General features: G+C 37.0%; 2 protein-coding genes across 11 annotated transcripts in view; one reads left to right on the top strand and one right to left on the bottom strand.

Moving 5' to 3' along the window:
- Positions 1 to 3,074, bottom strand: part of CEP44 (centrosomal protein 44) — a 14,594-nt gene extending 11,520 nt beyond the window's left edge. For 2 of the 7 annotated variants that reach the window (XM_082050473.1, XM_082050475.1), the window contains exon 1: positions 2,248 to 2,822. The gene's annotated coding sequence lies outside the window, so the exon portion shown is untranslated. Of the gene's footprint in view, positions 1 to 1,238; positions 1,497 to 2,247; positions 2,912 to 3,055 lie in introns of those variants that run through there. The other 5 variants (XM_082050474.1, XM_082050477.1, XM_082050476.1 and 2 more) reach the window with 5 other exon arrangements.
- Positions 2,982 to 20,144, top strand: FBXO8 (F-box protein 8). 4 transcript variants are annotated; one of them, XM_082050482.1, is made up of 6 exons: positions 2,982 to 3,165; positions 8,043 to 8,379; positions 10,624 to 10,750; positions 16,815 to 16,933; positions 18,566 to 18,762; positions 19,508 to 20,144. In XM_082050482.1, exons 2-6 carry the CDS (start codon positions 8,054 to 8,056, stop codon positions 19,693 to 19,695), a joined length of 957 nt encoding a protein of 318 aa, XP_081906608.1. In that variant the 5' UTR covers positions 2,982 to 3,165; positions 8,043 to 8,053; the 3' UTR covers positions 19,696 to 20,144. The 4 variants fall into 4 exon arrangements, with proteins under 4 accessions (XP_081906608.1, XP_081906607.1, XP_081906609.1 ...); XM_082050481.1 differs by having other exon boundaries at positions 2,983 to 3,165; positions 8,046 to 8,379; XM_082050483.1 differs by lacking the exon at positions 2,982 to 3,165 and adding an exon at positions 3,284 to 3,414 and having other exon boundaries at positions 8,046 to 8,379.

Below are 20,144 nucleotides of genomic sequence, written 5' to 3'. Positions count from 1 at the left end.
GACAATGTAGATATTTAAAAATAGGTGCAAGTTTATTTGGATTGTTACCAAATGCCCCGTTTAACTTCTACATTGTAACATACAACTTGGGAACCCACTTCTAATTTATTGTGAGCTTTGCTTCACAGAAGAAAGAGATTCATCTAAGGACTCAGTGCAAACAGCAAAAAGGTGCCTTTCTCCCTGTAGAATTATCCTGCAAGGAAACTGAAGACTACTACAAGAAAGAAAGGGGGTGTGGGGGAGAAATGGAGGAGAAAAAAAAAGACAACAAAAGAGAATCAGCAAATCATGAAAACACCATCATCTAAATCACTTTTTAGATCAAAGGGATAAATACAGGCAGCTCACGCTTCTAAAATGTTTTACTGAACAGAACTGATTAGTAAATTCTCAAATGGAGGAAGAGGAGACTGGAAGAAAATAAATAAACAAATTGCCATAAGATATCTAAATATACTGGCAACTCCCCCTGACTGGCAGGTAGTAAAAAGAAACACCTGTAACAGTACCATCAACTATCAGTATTAATATTAAACTTAACCCTGTCCCTTGCTCCATTGCTTCAAAATACATTTATATTTAGAGATAGCCTACCAGTACTATTTTCTGTATCTTGCAAGTGTTTGTTTGTAAGAAACCAATATTAGTTCTCTCCAACACAAGACCTTAAAAGCACAGACTGGATGATAGCCCAGCTCCTAAGTCACAACTGAAAACAAATGACCTGCAGCTTAACACTCTGGACAGACTGACAGAACTTGACAAAGTGTATTAGCAAACTGCCAAGCTCAGTGATTTTTTTTTAATGGTTTAGACTAAAAACAAGGCAGGGGGAAGGAGAAAGTTAGAAGTACAGAAACTTGATGTGTCTCACAAAATCAGTTCTCATTCCTCTTCTCCTCGAGATCTGCTTGTGACTGGCTTAACTCTCTACAGCACTTGCCCTAAAAGCCTCAGTAACAGTAACGATTTCAGCTATGAAACCTTAGAACAGAAATTTACCAGTGAATTTTCTACTAGAACCTGGGAGAGAATTGCCTGCCACTCTCTTCCCTGACTTCCTTTTCTTGCCAGAAAACAAATACTTTGAAGCCTACTGATCCAAGCAGTGAAGACGCAGTGCCATACAGCCTATACATGATATAGTGATATTCTCAAGATACAGAATTTTATACAATTTCTTATACTGACACATGAGATTTAGACCAAAAGACGGAATGTTCCAAAGAGATTACATCTAAACTTGTCAGGAACCAGCTCCGATGGATACTCCAGTTTGCAACTTTGTTATTTGGTCCTGCTCATTAAGGCAGTGAGTCTTTTTGAAAGGAACTTCTTGATCACACACTTCACTTATGGGGGGGGAAACGAAGGCGGAGACAGGCCACAAAAAAAGAAAAAAAAAACACATACAAAAAACCCCACCCACAAAAACCACAGTTAAAGCTTGCACTGACAAATGGTCTGTTTTGGTTTGTTTTGGGGTTTTTTTTGTTTGTTTGTTTCAGTGTTTGGGTTTGTTTTGGTTTTTGTTGTGGGTTTGGTTTTTTTTCTTCTTGTGTCTCTGTCGTGTTTAAATCAGAAATCTTCCAGAAGATAAAAATTCTCTTCCTCTTTAATCATTAGGTTCTGGTTTATTAGTCATGCTACATATAAGTATACAACACTTGCTAAAGGTTAGCGACAAATTATCCTCAAGTATTCGAAAACTGAGACAACTGTTCTTCCTGCATTACCTCAGAAAGTGATCCACCCCATGGTTTTGCCATTTAACCAGATATCAAAACAGAATTCTGACGTCAGACTGAAGCACTAATCTGAAATGCAAATACTTACAGAAGACACAGGAATTCACCTGATTATATAGGCTGTTTCCCCAAAGTATCAACAACCCTTTCTACACTAGACTTCTAGATGCAAAAAACGGGCAACTACTGTCACTACAAGCTGAATAGCTCAAGAGATCACAAAGATAACAAAGTTAAGTTCATCAGGGGAAGGTGAACTGTGAAAATTGGCACATAGCTTTTGCCTGTAGGAATTCATGACAGAACAGTTACAGAGCATTGGTTATCCAGAATAAAATCAGGTATAAGAACGTTTTAAGATATGATAGCCTAGAACTGTAAGCAGTTTAAAGAACAACTCTTAAAATTACATTCGGTATTCAAAGACCTAATGAATGTGAAACACACAAACAAGCAAACAACACACAAAGAAAAAAAAATGCAAGTTACCAAGTACCTTAAGATTGCCTTTAAAGTGCCTAACAAAAAATAATTTCGATTTCTTCAAATTGTATTTAGAATCTTCTGTTACAGGGGCGCAGGTTCAAACCATTATGCAGAGACGCAAAAATGTCACGGACAAATATTGCACTGCGCTGTCGGGCCAGCTGGAACAGACACGCTTCAAGAACACCGGATAGCTGCAAACGAGTGAATCGCTCAAGGAACTGTGCGTCGCGGGCTGGCTGCCCTGGGCGCCATCGAAACACCGGCGGAAAATAAAAGCGCGTCCCTGCCACGAGCAAGTCCGGCTGCACTTCCGGGGCCGCGCCAGCGAGCTGAGGCGAACTTGTCAGAGGGGACAGGTGCCGGCTGCCCACTCGCCCTCGCTCTCTCCTACACCAGCCGAAGACCGGGCCCGCCCCGCTCACCGCCCCTGAGGAGAGGGAGGGCCCTGGGCTCGGAGCCGTCCCGCGCCGCCGGCCCCTGAGAAGGAACAAACCCCTGCCCCGAGGGGGGGATTCTGACGCTCACCCGCGCGAACCGCCACCCCGCTGCAGGACCAGGGGCCCTCTCCCGCCGGGCCGCCTGTCCGGGCCAGCGGGTGCCCCTCTGTGCCCCCTCAGGGGCCCGCGGACCACAGCGCCTTGCGGCGGGCACAGACTGAATCTGCCGCCGCGAGACCCAACGGCCGCTTCCGCTTCCTGCCCATCCGTCTGCGGTGACGTCACTTCCAGCAACAACACTAAGCGTCAAACCTGCCTGGCAAGGAGACGGGAGGTGGCGGTTTGCCTGCGTGCCGGAGGGCCCTCCCTGGCTCCTACCGTCTCTCCGCGCCGCCGGGAGCTGCTCAGCCCTTCTCTGCCCGGCGAGGCTCACGCACCGACTTCGGCCGGGCTCGTCGCGGCGGCGGTTGGGACCTGAGCTCGCACAGGTATGGGCCCCGCGAGCTTCCCTCAGCGGGGAAGGCGGGTGCGGACGGACGGGCGACGCATCCAATCAAGAGCCGGGGCTGTTGGGACGGCCCAATGGCGCGCGGGGGCGGTGCCCGCGGGGCCAGGCCCGCTAGGGTCCGCCGAGTGGCGGGCGGCCGTGGCTCGGTCTGACCCGGCCGAGGTCCCAGCTCAGGTCCCGGCTCCCCTGCGCGGGGAGAAGCGTGATTCGGGGAGACGCCCGGGAGGTGGTGAGTAGGGCGGCTGCGGAGCTCTTGGGGACGCGGGGTGGGGCAGGAGGGCAGCCGCAGCCTTTGGCGGAGGGGGCTCCCCAGGGTGCTCCCGTCAGCTGGAGCGGCCTTGGGCAGGAGAGAGTGCCAGTGAGTGTCAGTGTCCGGAGTCAGGTTGGAAACGCTCTCGCGTTAGGGGGATCAGCAGGCCTCGGTTATGAATGCAGCTGCCACGAAGGGAGCTTCGGTAACGCCGAAGGAAGGGTCATTTTCCTGTTGGGGTGATTGTGGTTGCAAAGCAGCAACTGTAGGGCCAGTTTACTATGAAGCGCAGGGGTTTTATATCGAGAGTGTATGTTGTGTTTTATTTAATAAAATAGAAGCCATTATCAATACAGCATTGATCTAGATTTAGCTTTTGTTACGCTCTTCAACACTGCAAAAGAATTTATTATGCAGTAATAATGTAACTTGAAGAAGATATGATTAAAACTGAAATCAGACTCTGAGAGGTATCAGTGCCAGAGAAGATCAGTAATTTATAAACAAGCTTGATGTTGTTTTTACTGTGATAGTTATTACAGCCAACCTGTCAAGAGGTTTAAATTATTAGGTAAAGTTATATAATTGGAAATCTGGAAACATACATTTGAGTGGCCTGTTGAACCTGGAGATTGCAAATGTATGTTCAGAATCTTAAAACTATAGTTCTGGACACCATTACTTAAAGGACTTCATAATAACATTGAGTTTACTCATTGTTTTACGAGTAAGCTCTCAAAAGCATTCATCCTGGATTACTACAAAGCTGAAAGTAATTGCATGATGGGGAAAATGAGATGCGATGTAACAAATGTCAAAAAAGCTGCTGGATATCTATACATGTATTAAAACTTGTGGATTTCTGGGTCTAGAATGGTTTGAATTTTGTCTCACTTCATTTTTTCTTGGAGATTTCTTCACTTGGTACTTAAAACAGAAAATCTATTTTTTATCATTTTTTACATTATAAAAGACTTTTAAAATTATTTCTGCAATGATACCTTCTGTCTAAGTATGTGAGGACACTAGTTTCTAGAATGACGTAGTATTTTTTTTCTGTCTTGGAGCCACTTCTAGTGTTAAGTAAACTAGAAGCAATTACATTGTTGGTGACATATAGCAATTAGCTCTTGTGTGGGAAGAAAAACCCTGTGAGCACCAACAAGAACTGTTGGTATTCTTGTTAGCTCAGTATTCCTTAACAGTATGTATTTTGTGAACAGGGAGTTCTAGGTGAATATTTCAAAAATATATTAAGCTAGCAACTAAAATTTGGATATTTGATTTAGCGCTAAGTAGGAACACTTGGTCCTCTCTGATCACTACTAAATTCTTTACAAGTAGCGCAAATAGGACAGAGATAATCTGACTTTGAAGAGGTTTGAAAACTATTATAAAATTGCCAGATACTTACCTGATAGTATAAAATTAGCTTGATAATTGACTGGGCACAGCATTTATATGAACTGTTTCTGATAATGCTGCTGGTCGTTCTCTGTCATCTTTCTGGTGTGTTATGATTATGAAACTTGTCACTATGACTCCTAATGATCTTCAGAGCCTTCAATTTCCTGTTACTAATTTTTTCCTTTTATTTAAACTATGTCCAAATAATTAATATTTTCAGAAGATTTTTTGACAGTTGGGACTTAACAAATGTGTATACAAATGTGGCTTTGTTATGATATAAATTAATGTCAGAAAAGATGGCAAAAATGCTAACAAAATAAATTCCTTAATTTGACTTACAAAAAGTTATCTTAACAAATAGATTTCTCCATTTAACAGAACTTTCCTTTCTCTCTACTTAACATATGGAGTTTACATAGAAGAGGGTCTTTCATTAAAACTTTTGTAAAATATGAGGTTTAATATTTCAATGTTGTCATATTTTCTCTTGCTGATTTCTATTGCTTCAGTGATTAAGGACTTGAAATAATGACGAACAACTACAAGCACTCACTCCTGTTTCTCTCTGTCCCTAAAACTAGTATTTTGCTGTTTGGCTGTTTTATCATTTTGTTTGGAATTGATGTTATATTTTCAGCGAGATTTTATTTTGTTTTTACATGAAGAGCTACACTGAAAAAGTGTGCAGATTATAATTGAGTTACATCTACATGTGTATGTGTACATTTACCTCTTTCAAAACCATTTTTTTTAACATAATTGAATTGAATTATTATTCAGTCATTCAGATCATCTAATATCTTCCAAGAGTGAACGCAACCTCTAAATTTGGCATCTGCATATTTGAACGTGTAATGCTTTGTCGGCAGTGTTCAATTTACTCGCAGGGCTAAGGTCAAGAATTGGTTGACGCCTCCCAAGATATTTAGAGATATCTGTTTACAAAGTACTGTACTTAATTAATTTACAAGCTCATATACAATGCCTATCAAAATGGGAACTCTACCTTCATTGAATCATCTAGTGAGGTGATGGTAGCCCTTTTTGAAATGTTGTATTTGCTCAGAAATATTCTTTATCTGCTCTTTCCATCCCTTAGGAAAGCCTCCCATCCTCCTTCCAGCCCTTGGCTGTTCCTGCCTACCCACACAAACTGGCTTTGAGCTTGATTCTTCACTGCACTTCACCGTATGCTCTGCCTGCTCAGCGCTGGTAATAGGAGCAGCAGGCGACCTGATGGGTTTATGCTTGTGGTCCAGAATGGCAATTCTGACACACCTATCGCTTATTCATTTAATAGCTCTTGATTTTATTCTAACAGGATGTGGTGATCCTCCTTTCGCGTGAAGGTTGGTAACATCCTTCTCCTTGGAGAGATTTATTGCTTAAAACCAGAAGAAGATGTCACTGAGCAACTGTAGATATGGGAATGTCTCTTTTTTAAAAGTTGCTACCTCTTATTTTAATCTAGCTAGGCAATGAAAAATAAAGGCAGAGTTCTTTATCACATGAAAAAATATGTTCTATTTTCAGCTAGAAGTTTCATAAATTAATTGCAAACACCAGCATGAGTTATCAAGGCCCAGTTTCATCAGATTGCTCATCCTTGTGTTACCACCTTTTAAATGTCAGATTGTGGTATAGTTTCTTCTTGTGAAGTTCTTTTACTGATAGCCCTAAGGACTTTTAAAACTTTTATGCTACTCTCAAGAAAATAAGAATACCTTCATTATGCGTACATTTTTGCAGCCAATTGTATATCCTATTTATGGGGTGACTTACTAAACTTTTTTTTTTTAATTTCCCTGATCATTTATAGCAGTTGATCATGGTTTAACCTGCCTCTGTATGATAAAAGAATTAAGCCAAATATATAACAGTTCAGGATAGAATAAAAGTAATTATTAATTTATGTGAAAACTAATGTATTACTAAATTGAAAAATGTGACTACAGTTTCCTCATAACTGGTACCTTACTTAGAAATGAATTCTTAAATATTCCCTTAATGGATGTGTATATGTATGACTGCTTCACCAGCTATCTGAACCTGTCTTTTGTCTGTTTCATCTTGGTTATGCTTTTTTTGTGTAATTTCTCCAGTTTCTCAATTTTTCTTCCCATAATCACTCACCACATCCGTGGCTTGTTTCTTTCTGATTATCTAGGACAGTTTGCATTTGTGTTCAACCTTTAACAGTCAAAGCCCCATTTTTAATCCCTATGCTAACAAAATATAAATAATTTCAAATACCTATGAGATCCTGCCAGACCAGGCTATAAGTGTTTCTTTTTTTGAAAGTCACCGTCAGGAATCTGCAGATGCCTCATATGATCACTTTAATGATCTGTCATCATAGTAAAGGTTGAAAAATAAGATAGATCGCTGAATATACACCACTTATGATGCGATTAAGACGACATTCCCATATTGAATGGTATATCATACTTTAATTTTCTCCCTCTTGGTAAATATAGGTGGTTACTGAAGTTTGAGCTGAGGTATTGAGAAATCTTGATAACTGACTATCATTCAGGGTCTGTTATTTTTATTACCATCTGTAGCGAAGTTTGACAAAAAGTAACAAGCAGAGTGATAAGTAAGATAAAAAAGCCTTATCATGAAGGTTTTATGCTACTGTGCAAGAATACTTGAAAAGATATTTTGGCTGTTCAGAAACAAGAAACTAAATCCTTAATGGATTATCATTGATGTTGTTAAGCTTTGTGTTAATGTCAGTCACAGCCTAGTTTTGTGTGCTACCCACTACTGAGGACATTTTTATTTCTTCTTATATTTTATAGAACTTCATTAACTCTAAATAAGGTATCTTTATTAAATTTTAAAGGAAGTCTGAAGGTAATAATTCCAAATGTTTTGATGGTTAAGGCTTCTTAAGTTCCATAGGACATAGATAATGTTTGGTGCTGTTTGCAGAAGCTTATTGTTAATTTCATAACTCTTCAAGCACAGAAACTTTTTTAAAAAATAAACTCATCTTTTTTATGGTTTTTCTTTTCAGTGTTTATTCAGTTGCTCCATTAGAGGCAGATTACATCATCAGCATAACTTTGACAAAACTCATTTTTTTTGTATTCAGATCAGCCCTACAATTTCTTTTTTTCTAGTGTGTGCTGAGTCTATCTTACAAATATTTATAAAGAGTTGTCAACATTTAATTTAGATTTTATGTCCAGCAGGCTCGCAGATGGGTCAAGGACTCTGGAGAGTTGCTAGGAGCCAGCAACTGCAACACCAAGGATACAGTGGACAAAGCTATCTTGCCAGAGAACATGGTAGGAGGATAGCTACTAACGTTTCCAATACAAGCCATCGCAAACAAGCCCAAGGAGGCATTGATATCTACCACCTGTTGAAGACAAGAAAATCTAAAGAACAAGAAGGATTCATTAACCTGGAAATGCTGCCACCAGAGCTTAGTTTTACCATTTTGTCATACCTGAATGCAACTGATCTCTGTCTAGCTTCATGTGTCTGGCAGGATCTTGCTAATGATGAGCTTCTCTGGCAAGGGTAAGCAAACAAACAAAAAGTATCACCAGGACATAGTGAAAATAGCTATTAGATTTTAAATTTCTCAACATTTGCTTTCTGTCATTCTAACCTTAGCAAAGGTTTCCTGAGTTAAATGAGATTTAACATAAGGGAAACATGAATATAGTTTTAAAATGTTATTCTGGATTTCTAATTACTGTCAAGTATTAGTGGAGATTAGTGCTTACACAAGTGTGCTTGGTACAAGTATAGGTGTGTATTACTACACACCTGTTGTTTGATACATCATGGGGGAAAAAAAACAAGGACTTGTCTTCACTTTTGTATTAGCTGAAAGCATATCTCAAATGTTTGTACAATTACTTCTCTGAGCTTCAAACAAGTATCTAGCTTGAGCAAACAAACCTATGCAGCTCAAGCTTCAAGTACTAAGGGATGGGAAGTCATCTACTGTACCTGTCTTAAAGCAACTAAAGTGTATGTTTTTTGGAAGATGGTGATGAAAAGGGGAAAGAAAAGGTCAGTTCTGCAAATGTGCCAGGTGAAATTTCTGCAGTCTTAACTGCTAAAACATATTTATATAACATAGGCAGAGTTTGTATGTCCAGAAAATAAATAAAGGAACATTCTATCAAATAAAATACTGTAAGATCAACATTTAATTAAAATAATTTTCTTTGATATTTGATGTTTTATGACACTAGGAAGGACTCGTGAGATCATACCTGTATTTAGTGTAGATAGTCAGCAGAACTTGTATCTTCTTCCACAACATAGTCTTACCCGTTAACAGACATTATTTAGTATTACTGTAATAGCTGGGATGTTGTTCAGGTCCTGTTTCTTTTCCTTTCCTTGTGTTCTACATCTCTTCCTCCTATTTCTTTGTTCCTCTGCATTTGAATTAAGCAGCTTCCCTTCCTATCATGCTTTATGAATTCAGAACTAGGATAATGCAATTATATCTTCTTAGTCACAATTGTTCTGCTGTTGGGGACTGTTGTCTTGGCAGGAAACAGGAATTCTAGTGAAGATCCTGCTAAGCTAAATGTATTTATTTGAAATAGCTTGACAGTTAAGTATGCATTGTATTGCTCTCAGTTCTTTGTATCAAAACCAGGCTAAATAGAAATAAATTCCCTGGACCAAAGCTTGAAGATACTAGAGCTTCTTAAATGTATGCAGTCTATATTCTTAACATACAGGGGGAAAAATAAGTATTTTCCTCAAGAGTTCATCCTGGGAAATAGTTCAATCATTTTTAGTGAAATCTTCCCAAATAATACTCAGTTCAAAGCATACACTTTGGTAGTGAAAATGTGTCCTGGTTTAGTAAATTAATGAAAATCTCAAATTGCATAATCTCTGTAGACATCTTGGTCTTCAATATTCCACCTGTACTGGATGTGTTTGAATTTAGGTTTTGGCAAGTCCTGTGACTGCAGTTCTGAACTCAGTCCAAATAAGACCCAGGTTCCTGAACTGAAAACAAAGTTTTCCCATGTCCTCAGTGGCTGCCTTCTGAGTCCTAAGCATTGTGCCCATTATTTGCGAAAGAGATGTGTCGAAGTTCAGTAAGGAATCTAGGTAACAATCAGAACACCTAGAGCGTGAAATTTCAAGGGAATTTCAGATGGTGTCATCAAGCATGCTGAGATCATAGACAGAAATCAATGAAACTGAGATATGGAGTAAGGGTGGGATAAAAGGGAAAGAAACTGAGAAGTGATGGAGGATATAGAAGGATGGGGCTGGATCACATGATTAAGAGTAGTCAAGAATGCGGAAAGGATGGTAAAGTGGAAAAAGACAGATGGTGAAGACAGTGAGTTAATGGCATAATTTTGTGCAGATGTGGTGTCTCACTCACTGCACAACTGGGACACAAGAAAAGAAACACAATTTTTTAAAAGCGTGATAACTGCTGTAGGAGAGCAACTTGTCACAGTTAGCCAGTGTTCAGATACTAGGAGTGCCAGAGGTCTCAGCTGTGTGGATGTCATCATGATGCCACTTACTGGGATATGTTTTGAAATTGCACTCAAAGACACCAAAACCTGTGTGAGAAGAAAACAATAATCATATAAATGAAGACTTTAGATACACACATGCAAAAGGCTTCAAAACGAAGTGTTACAAGCAACCTGCTTCTAACTTCTCCTGTAGTTTGTTTGGCTTTGCAGTGTTCATTACATTTTGCTTTTGTAAAATATGTGAAATACAAAAAGAAATTTTGATAATAGACTAATTCTGTTTTCATAGGTTGTGCAAATCCACTTGGGGTCACTGTTCTATATACAATAAGAATCCGCCTCTAGGATTTTCTTTTAGAAAATTGTATATGCAGCTAGATGAGGGCAGTCTCACCTTTAATGCCAACCCTGATGAGGTAAGTGAACTGTTGCTGACAGTAATAAACAGTTAAAATAATTGTGATTGTTGCTTTATAATTACAGCCATACTAAAAGCCAAGTTTTAATAAGTGCTTGTTTTGCTGCGGGAGTGATTAATACTAAGTTACAGCCCTATCGTGATCTTTTTTGTTTGCATATAGTACCTGTGCACATCATTTACATGGCTTGCCCCTTAAGCCTGACCTATGGATGCCAGAAATTCATAACCACGTATTGACTTAGGAATGAGGCAGAGATCCTAACTGAGGAGACAATGGTGAATTTAAAAAGGATAATAATATGCTTATATAAATTAAAATGCTTCTGCAGAGTATGGGTTTCATCCTACTTCAGTTAAGGCAGGATTAGGTGTAAATTAACACCAATTACTTCCATGACAATTATGGTTTCTTGTAAGGGATTTTAAAATATTTCTACTATCAAGGAGCAAATCTTGAAATATTATGAAAAAGATGTACTGCTGAAATATCCTAAAGATGAGTTTGACTTGATTTCTGTGGATGTTTGTTATGCATAATCTTTCTTTGTAGTATATAACAACATATGTTCTAAAAATATCCCATGTCAAAATAAAAGGTTTCCATTTATTAATTCATGTAACTAACTGGAAAAGTCAGTTTCTGCTTTTCCTCTGTCACCTTTCAAAGAAGAAACAAGTTTGAGAGTAGACAGCTTTTGCCTGGGAGATATGCAATTAACACCCAAGTGACAAAGAGATTCTTGTGTACAAAACCAAACTCCTGCTTCTTGTGTCCTAGGGAAAGAAGGTACACAGCCCTGAACAAAAAGTAGTATTAACTTCCTGCATATATTTATACATACACAAGGAGGTGGTAATTTAATAAATCCAAAGTAGGAAGAGGATTAAGATACATGAAAAGAAATGCTTCTAAGAGCCAATAGTTCACTCTGCTGATATGATACAGAAAAACTGAAGTTGTGACCATGGAGTGAAATTAATAAAGCAGTTGTATGAATCACTACAATAATGTGATTTGATTTAAATTCTTGCTTTATCTTGTATTCTGCTTGATAAAGAAACCCACTACTTTTATTAGTCACAAATTACAGAATTTTGTAATTACCCTGGTAGGGCTCTGCTTTGAACTGTAATACACAGTGTTGAGACATCTTATCAGCACTTTGCCACTTGAGTGATTAGCATTGATTTCCAGCAGGATTCTACTGAATTTAGTAATAAATGTAAATATTTTCAGATGAAATGCAATATTTAGCTAACTTAAATGTGTTTTCAATAATATATCAAGTGTTAATTGGTAATAGCTTTCTTCACCCAAACTTTTGTTTTAACATAATTTTGTACTGTCTTAGTTTATAATATGCTGTTATATTCCAACCTAATTTAAAGTAATCTTGGTAGGTTTGAAGCATTTGGAACCTTCACAAAAGGCACTGAATAAGGCATTCATTATTTTTAGAATAAATTAAGACCTGCAAAATAGAGCTACCTTATAGTATGCCTAATTTAGATATTAAATGTATTATGCTACAGTTACTTCTGGGTTCGTTTTGGTTATATTGTACGGTAGTAGTACCAACAGTCTGCTTCAGGCCTAGTGAGAGATGAGAACCTCAGGATATCTCCTAAGGGCTTCTGTTCCTCTCTCCCTGTGGAGCACCATAGCCTGGTAGGAATCATTCAGGGCCTGAGTTTCAGGAGAATTCACGAATACTATTACTTTTATTATTTACAACTGTGATATTGGCAGAATTATTATTATAAGGACACTGTGACTGAAATTTATATGACATTCCACTATTACAAATTGCACCTCCGAATTTCCTGCCAAACTCTGCTTTACATTTGATAACAGACCTGATCAAATTACTATAAAAATAGGAATACTTACAGCCACAGGAGCAAGATTCTCCAAAGGACACCGCCCATGTCATGAAAATGGGTAACCAGGCTCCACAGCAACAGCTCCAGAGCTAGCGGTGGCTCACGGGGTAGGGAAGAGCATCTACACACTTTGTGGTAGGATTCTCTGGTTAGCCATTGTTGTGTGCATGGTGTTGTGATATCTGCTGTAATTTAATGTATTGATTGTGTGCATGAGCTTGCATAATTCATAGCAGGTGTTCACATTCTGCTGAAAGGGTGTGTCTAATCACATTACATGTAATATGAAAAAAATACTCCAGTGCATGTTTGGTTTCTCATTATTTTTTTGTGTGTTGGTTTTGTTTTGTTTTTCATATGGCAGCACCATTGCAGCCAAGATTTTGGAACTTGGTTTTTGTTTCTTTGGGGAGAGGGGGTGGTTTAGAGTTAGCACTAACACTTGAATATTGTGTTGTTTAATCTGCCTGCATGGTCTCTGCTTTATTTTATTCTAAGGAGTGTATGTGAAATGTTCCTCATGCAGTGCTCATTTCATATCTTATACGTTTATGACTCAGAATTTGTAAGCAACCAGAAGTTATTTCCCACTGTTTTGTATACTGTTTCTAAATCCCTACAAAATATTTTGTCAAGTTTATTACCTGGAGTTATGCTTTGTAGTTAAAATTGGAACTGAAGGTGGAGAAGAAAGCCCTTTGGTCAGGAAAGAGAATCTACTTTTTGTTTCATTCTTGATTATAATGATCTAACTGATTCTGTTCAATAGCCTTTATTTTTATTGATCTATTGGACTCTGGACTCTACTGAAACACTCAGACTTTAATGAGGTCAGGATTTCCTTTATGTAGCATAACAATAAAATACAGTAAGACAGTGCTTATACTAAGCCTGGCTTTCTACTTTCTGATTGTCTTATTCATTACCAACTGCCCTTAGTTTTTGCCAGGGAGGTCAGTTTCCTGACCATTTCTTGATTATAAATTAATTGTTAGCCACTTACTGAAAGCTACCTTACTGGACTTTTGATCATAGATAGTCTGTAGATGATGAAACATTTACTGTGCTGTATATTTCTAAGCAAATTTTTTGAAAAATTATCCTATTTCATAGTGATCTACTAACCAAGCCAATTTTGAGATGCATTGATTTATCTGTCCTTAAGAATATTAAAAGTATGTGTATGTTGTAGAGAGAAGTAATTTTGTGTGATTTGTCTAAAAAGTTGGAATGAACCAGACAGCTGAAACCTTTTGAAAACTCTGCATTACTCTTTCATACATTAAGATTTTATCCAGAGCTGTTTGAAATTCAGTGTTAATATTCTTGGGGCAAAGGCAAAGTATCCTGAAGGCATCTCTCCAGATTCTCTAATGTGAGGAAAGAATGTGGTAGTGACAGCAGGCTGCTCATGTAAGTTAGGCAGGCACAGAGCTACTGGAAATCTTGGTTGTTGTACTGTTCACCTAACTACTCTTCCACTAAATCAGAATTAGAAGAACATACTGTGTGTGCTCATCCTGCATTGTTTCCTAAGCGTTACATAGACCTGGTAGATCGTTGCACAGATCTGCCTACCTGACTTCAGTCAATTGTTTCCTAGGAGAATCACCAGAAGGCTGATAAATAGTTCTAGCATAGATTTTAATAGTGTGTAGAACTACTTATTTCAGCTAATATACCTGCAACAAGCAATCATTTTAGCTACCAAAAGTGGTTTATTTGAAGTGTGGATTCTGAGAGGAATTGAATGCAGTGTTTACAGTGTTAGAAAAAGCAGATTAAATGACATGCTGTAAAACATGTAAATAAATTTCATTTGCTGTGAGCTAAAATTTGAGAACAATAAAAAGGAATCAGGTTTCTGTTGTTGCAAAGTATTTCTGGTTGCTTAGGAAGAAATAAAAAGCAGCTAAAAGTGATGGCATGTGCTGAAGTATATATTGTTTATACCCTGATTATTTGTGAAGAACATGAGGAAAATGAGAATGCAATCACAGAGAAAGATATTATCAAGCATTATGTGTGGTGGGTGAGAGACTGAACCAGAGACAGGGAATAAAGATGCTTTACAAAGACTTGGTTGGTGCCCTATCAGTTGAAGATCCTACCTTGAGCTCAAATCTAGTGCATGAAAGAGATTAGTTCTGACATTTACTGTCACAGAGAAACCAACCCATTGTCTGTCTTAAAGAAGGTGTTATTTTCATCCTGCCTCATCTTTGACATGCCAGGTATTTTCTGGCTATGTTGCACAAGTGGTTGCTAAATAATTGCAGCAGGGATAGTACTGAGACCTCTTCACCAGACTTCAGTTTATATTACATTAAGCAAATAGTTATTACTGAAGCAAATGCATAAGTGTTATTAAGGCAGAATATATGCAATGGTGATGTTCTGCTGCTGGTCTTGTATAACTTGCAAAAATACTTGAGGAATTAATATGCAGTTGATGTTCATTTTGATCTCACATTTTTAGTTTCCTATTTAACTCTAATTCAAGAAAGTACTTAACCTTACATTGTCCAGCCATATTATGGACAAACTTTGGACTTAAATGCAAGCTTATAGCGCAATACATGTTTCATTACTATCCTGAATAAAGATTCTTAAAATCAGGGCCTAAAAATGCTAGGGTTTTATTTTGGCAGTTGTCTTACCTGTATAAAAACTTATATATATATTTTTTTTTTAATTTCGTAAAACATGCTTTAAACAAAACCAACCAACCAAACAAGTATCCTGATTAACTGCTTTTTTCTATAGATATATAAGCAAAAATTATGGAGTGGTAAAAACAGCTAGATGATATTACAAGTATGTGTTGACTTTTCACTGGTGTTATCAATATCTTAAGCATATATTTTAATTTCTTTTTTGCTTGATATAACTGAGACTTTGCTTTACTAATCCACTTCATAAAACAACTTTCCAAACCTGCGCTTAGTCCTTTATTTCTTTTTTTAAGCAAGATCGAAGAGCACTGGCAAGTTAGTTTTTACACTGAATGACAGGTTGCCACTATGTCTTTTTAAACTAAAATGGCAGACTTGCAAAATATTGTGAAGTCTGATAAGACAAGATTTATGAAAAAATATTTAAGAAGTATTTTAAAGTGGTACAGAAATGCACTGTCCTGCACATTTTACATTGTTTCAACATTATGGTATAGTCAAGAGATACTGTATGTAAGTAACTTCTCTGTAACAAATAAACAGAACCACTTCAAGGCTCTGCCAAAGGGAATTGAAATTAATTAGTTTGTTACTATCAGGTTTAGTTTTTTGTTATTGAAAAGTGTGAACATTTTTTAAATGCATTAGGTTGGTTTTGATTTCTGAGATCATAAGGAAAATATTTTTATGATTTGGGATATTTTCATGAACAGAAAGAATCCAGAATATCACTGAATTATTTTTAAATTAGGGTTGGCATGTGTATTATATAAAAAATGTATGTGCTTGGCAAAGTGTGGAAAATTTGGGGAATTTTAACACAAATATAAAATATACACAATTGTTCTATCTTTTTAAGTTGTTTGGGCTTTTTTTGGTTGTGTGGTTTTTTTTTAATGTTAGGCACAGTGTTCTTTTTTGTGTGTATGCATATTTATATATGTTGATATTTACCTATGGTTTGAAATCAGTGTGCTTGTGTTTATTTGCATTATTACACATTTAAACAAATGCATTTAATGCATCTATTTGAATGTGATATATCATATACATGTGAGAACGTTAAAATTAATGTTTTAATGAAAGATACTGAAGAGTAAACACCTTATGGCTAAGATCTTCTTATTTACAAAAGTTATGAAATTAAAAGTTATGGTCCCCACAGCATTTTAAATAAAATTATAAAAGTATGAAAACCGAAATACTAGTCTACATTGAAGATAAAATATTAAGGAATCATCATGGTCATTATGGGGTTCATAATTTTAAATTTCTTACTGTGAAATCTCAACAATAACAAAAGATTGTTTATTTGCTTTTGATTTATAATTTTGAAGTGTATTTTGCATGTTGAAATGTGATTTAGAGGAAGAGAAATCATTCTGAAAAACAAAACCAATTAATTAATGGGATTATGTTCCTGCATTCCAAGTACAATACTTGTTTCTAAACACTTCATGAAGATTAAACGTATTTATACATGCATCTATTTTATCTCAGGGAGTCAACTACTTCATGTCCAAGGGCATACTAGATGATTCACCGAAAGAAATAGCTAAGTTTATCTTTTGCACAAGAACACTAAATTGGAAGAAGCTGAGAATCTACCTTGATGAAAGGTAATTGCAATTTCTCTTGAGACTTTTCCTATTCTTTTTCAATGTACAGCACTATCCAACAACATTTTGCTTGTACTGATGTAATTTTAAAGACGTAAAAATGCAAGAAAATGCAACTAAGTAATGCTGCTGCTAAATCAGCTGCTGCTAAATCACTTATTCAGCTTAAGTATTTATGCAACTGTAATACTTTGTAAGAACTCCTGAAAATATGACCTATAACTAGTAAATCTCGCATCCTGTGCTTTTTCTGCATTTTTGCAATACTGGGCATAAATTGTTTTGAAGTTATAGTGAGCATTTAAACTGCATAGGATAATCTTTGTGCTGTATGACATTCAGATTTTATATTTTGCTGGTTTTTAGACTCGAGGTTTCTTTTTTTTCTATCTAGTATGGGTGTTAATCAGAAAATGCTGTTATCAGTTTTCCAAGTGATGATAACCTTTTAACTAATGTTGGATCATCTAACCATTGTTGGATTGTCTGATATTTCTCAAATGGAAGTCATACCCACCTCCTAAGATGCAACTGAGCATCTTCTTGGAGACAGTATGAGCTGCAGTGGGGAACACTATTCCCGCTGCAACATGCTTTCCCACCTCCACAATGCTTTCTCTTGCCCTCCAGGACACCTTCAGGTTGGGGTAGTGCAGTATCAGGAAAGAGGAGCACCAACACATTCAAGCAAAGTTGAAAGAGGAGGAGAATAATAACTGGACCTAAATAGGAAGGAAGAGCAGAGGGACAGCAGCGCTTCTAGCAGGAATCGTCTCCTGCTTCTCATCCTCCTCAGTCTGTATCACTAAAGGAATAAAAGGAGTCATTCTGTAGTGTTATCACTGCTGGCAGTCCTGTGCTGTAAAACTTCAGATTATCAGGTGTTTTGGCAATAGAGAAAAATGTAAAACCATTTAATGGATGATTCCAAGTTAATATTAGCAACCCCTACCGCTATTCATCTTCCCTTTGTAAACAGAGTGTAATCAGGCAAAAAAAATAAAAACTAGGTTTCTAATGTTGAAACTTCCCTCTTAGTACTGAAATGTTTAATAGAAAGAATAAAAATATCAGAATATTATTTGGTTCAATTCAAATTTGCTTCCAAATTTCCTTCAGATGTCTATTGCACATCTGTTTATGTAGGTGAGTCTGAATGCTTTAGATGTTTCAGTGTTCAGTGGAAAATGCTTGAGAGCATTTCACCCTGATGGACTTGGAATTTAAAAGGGTTTTGTGAGCAAATTTTATCTAACTTAAACCTAGTTTTAACAAGATACTCATGTAACAACTTCTACTTAGGAACCAAAGTGTATGACACACATGAATCTATTCCCTTTACGGTCTTTTTTAGTGGCTCAGACAGTTGAAAGGAAGCAAAGCCTCTATGTAGACTGTGATTGAATATGCATATAAAGAAACTTAGAATTCTGATTAATGTATATTTTTGTAGTATTTGGCTACTATTGAAAGTGTCTGAAGAACATGTGTTTATAATATTTTGTGCCTGTCCACAAAAAACTAAGCTCATGAACTGTTCTAAAGCTTTCAGTTTTATTTTTAAAATCTACATGCTCATATTTAAAGAGTTAAAACAATCTTCTCTAATTATGTGGGATTTTTTTCTACTAGGCGAGATGTTTTGGATGACCTTGTGACGCTGCACAACTTCAGAAACCAATTCTTGCCAAATGCACTGAGAGAGTTCTTCAGACACATTCATGCCCCCGAGGAGCGTGGGGAGTACCTTGAGACTCTCATAACAAAGTTCTCTCACAGATTTTGTGCTTGTAACCCTGATTTGATGAGAGAACTTGGCCTTAGCCCTGGTAAGCAACAAAGAGCTTTGATTCAGTGCATCATTCTTTATATTTCTGGATGGTGCTACTGTTTTTGATAGTTTTAAAATCAGCACCTAAACAGGCATTTCTGAAAGTACAAACATGGCTTGGGGGCGGGTTCAGTATACAGTCATGATCCCACTTGGGTTGGAAAAAAAAAATGTTTTCTTAGACCTAGCAGATAAGCAAATTTTATTTTTGTGTTATCTTTCCTTCACTTTTGTCTGTGCTTACACTGTGTAGTATCTCTAAGCTCCCTCTTGCAAAGACTGACACACTTAACATTTTGCCCTGTGGGTAGGCCCACAGAAATGAGAGGGAATTTGGGGCCTCACTCAAGTTAACAAGCATTTCTAATTGGTTTCAGCAGTGGGACTGCTTACATATTTAAAGATAAGCTTTAGCGGGATGTTGGCCTTAGTTTACAAAAACTTCAAGAATCTGTTTAAATGAATGTGCATAAAGCCCTTTGTGACTTTTGGATAATGTAGAAATATTAAGAGATTTGTAAATGCTCATTTGGCAGTGTGCTGACATTATTACTTTGAAAATTGTTCTATTAGAGTTTATTTCACTGGAATACCCTTTTGAGTTATTATATATGTGTGTATATATATGCATATATAATTGTAAGCCCAGATGATGTAGACTATAAGGTTCTTGGACAGGGAACAATATTTTTTAATGATCACAGTTTCCTCTTTAATTTTTTTATTTATTCTCTCTTGTCTAGATGCAGTTTATGTACTGTGTTACTCTTTGATTCTACTTTCCATTGATCTAACAAGTCCTCACGTGAAGAATAAAATGTCAAAGAGGGAATTCATCCGAAATACACGACGAGCTGCACAGAACATTAGTGAAGATTTTGTAGGGCACCTTTATGACAACATCTACCTTATTGGCCATGTGGCTGCCTAAAAGCACAATTTGCTAGCACTTAGAATTTGTAATTTTCAAAAATTACATCAATTCAAGAAGTTAATTATTTTGTAGAGATGGGGGTTATTTTAGTGCTGGTCATTCTAACCTCTGTATACAATCAAAGTTTGTGTGTGTAAGTGTGTGTATGTGTAAACTAGCTTTTCTATTTACCATGGGAACAGAAGGATTTGGAGATTTGTTTTTCATAATTTCTTGTTTTGCACAAAATGCCCTTAGTCTGACACAGCCATTTACGAATGTTAAACTGACATTACAGTCTAAGCTGATGAAGTGGTGAATTTGTGCATTAGATCCGCTTGAAACTTTAATAAGTTCTTTCTTTTTAGAATACCATGTAATGTGTATATATTTAACTAAAGAGATTTATAATCATAATTATTTTATTGTAAGATATTTTAACTAAAATTTCTCCTTTTATCTCTTAA

The sequence above is a fragment of the Streptopelia decaocto genome (genome assembly GCF_964273445.1).
Source record: "Streptopelia decaocto genome assembly, chromosome: 4".
NCBI classification, from domain to species: Eukaryota; Metazoa; Chordata; class Aves; order Columbiformes; family Columbidae; genus Streptopelia; species Streptopelia decaocto.
The sequence above is the reverse complement of the archived record's forward strand: the minus strand, read 5'-3'. Positions and strand labels throughout refer to the sequence as shown.

What these genes read in the sequence shown, in the direction of transcription:
- FBXO8 (XM_082050482.1), top strand. Translation starts at nt 8,054, where the DNA reads ATGGGTCAAGGACTCTGGAGAGTTGCTAGGAGCCAGCAACTGCAACAC. An exon ending in GATGAGCTTCTCTGGCAAGG is followed by an intron (nt 8,380 to 10,623) that starts GTAAGCAAACAA and finishes CTGTTTTCATAG; the next exon opens with GTTGTGCAAATCCACTTGGG. An exon ending in TTAATGCCAACCCTGATGAG is followed by an intron (nt 10,751 to 16,814) that starts GTAAGTGAACTG and finishes ATTTTATCTCAG; the next exon opens with GGAGTCAACTACTTCATGTC.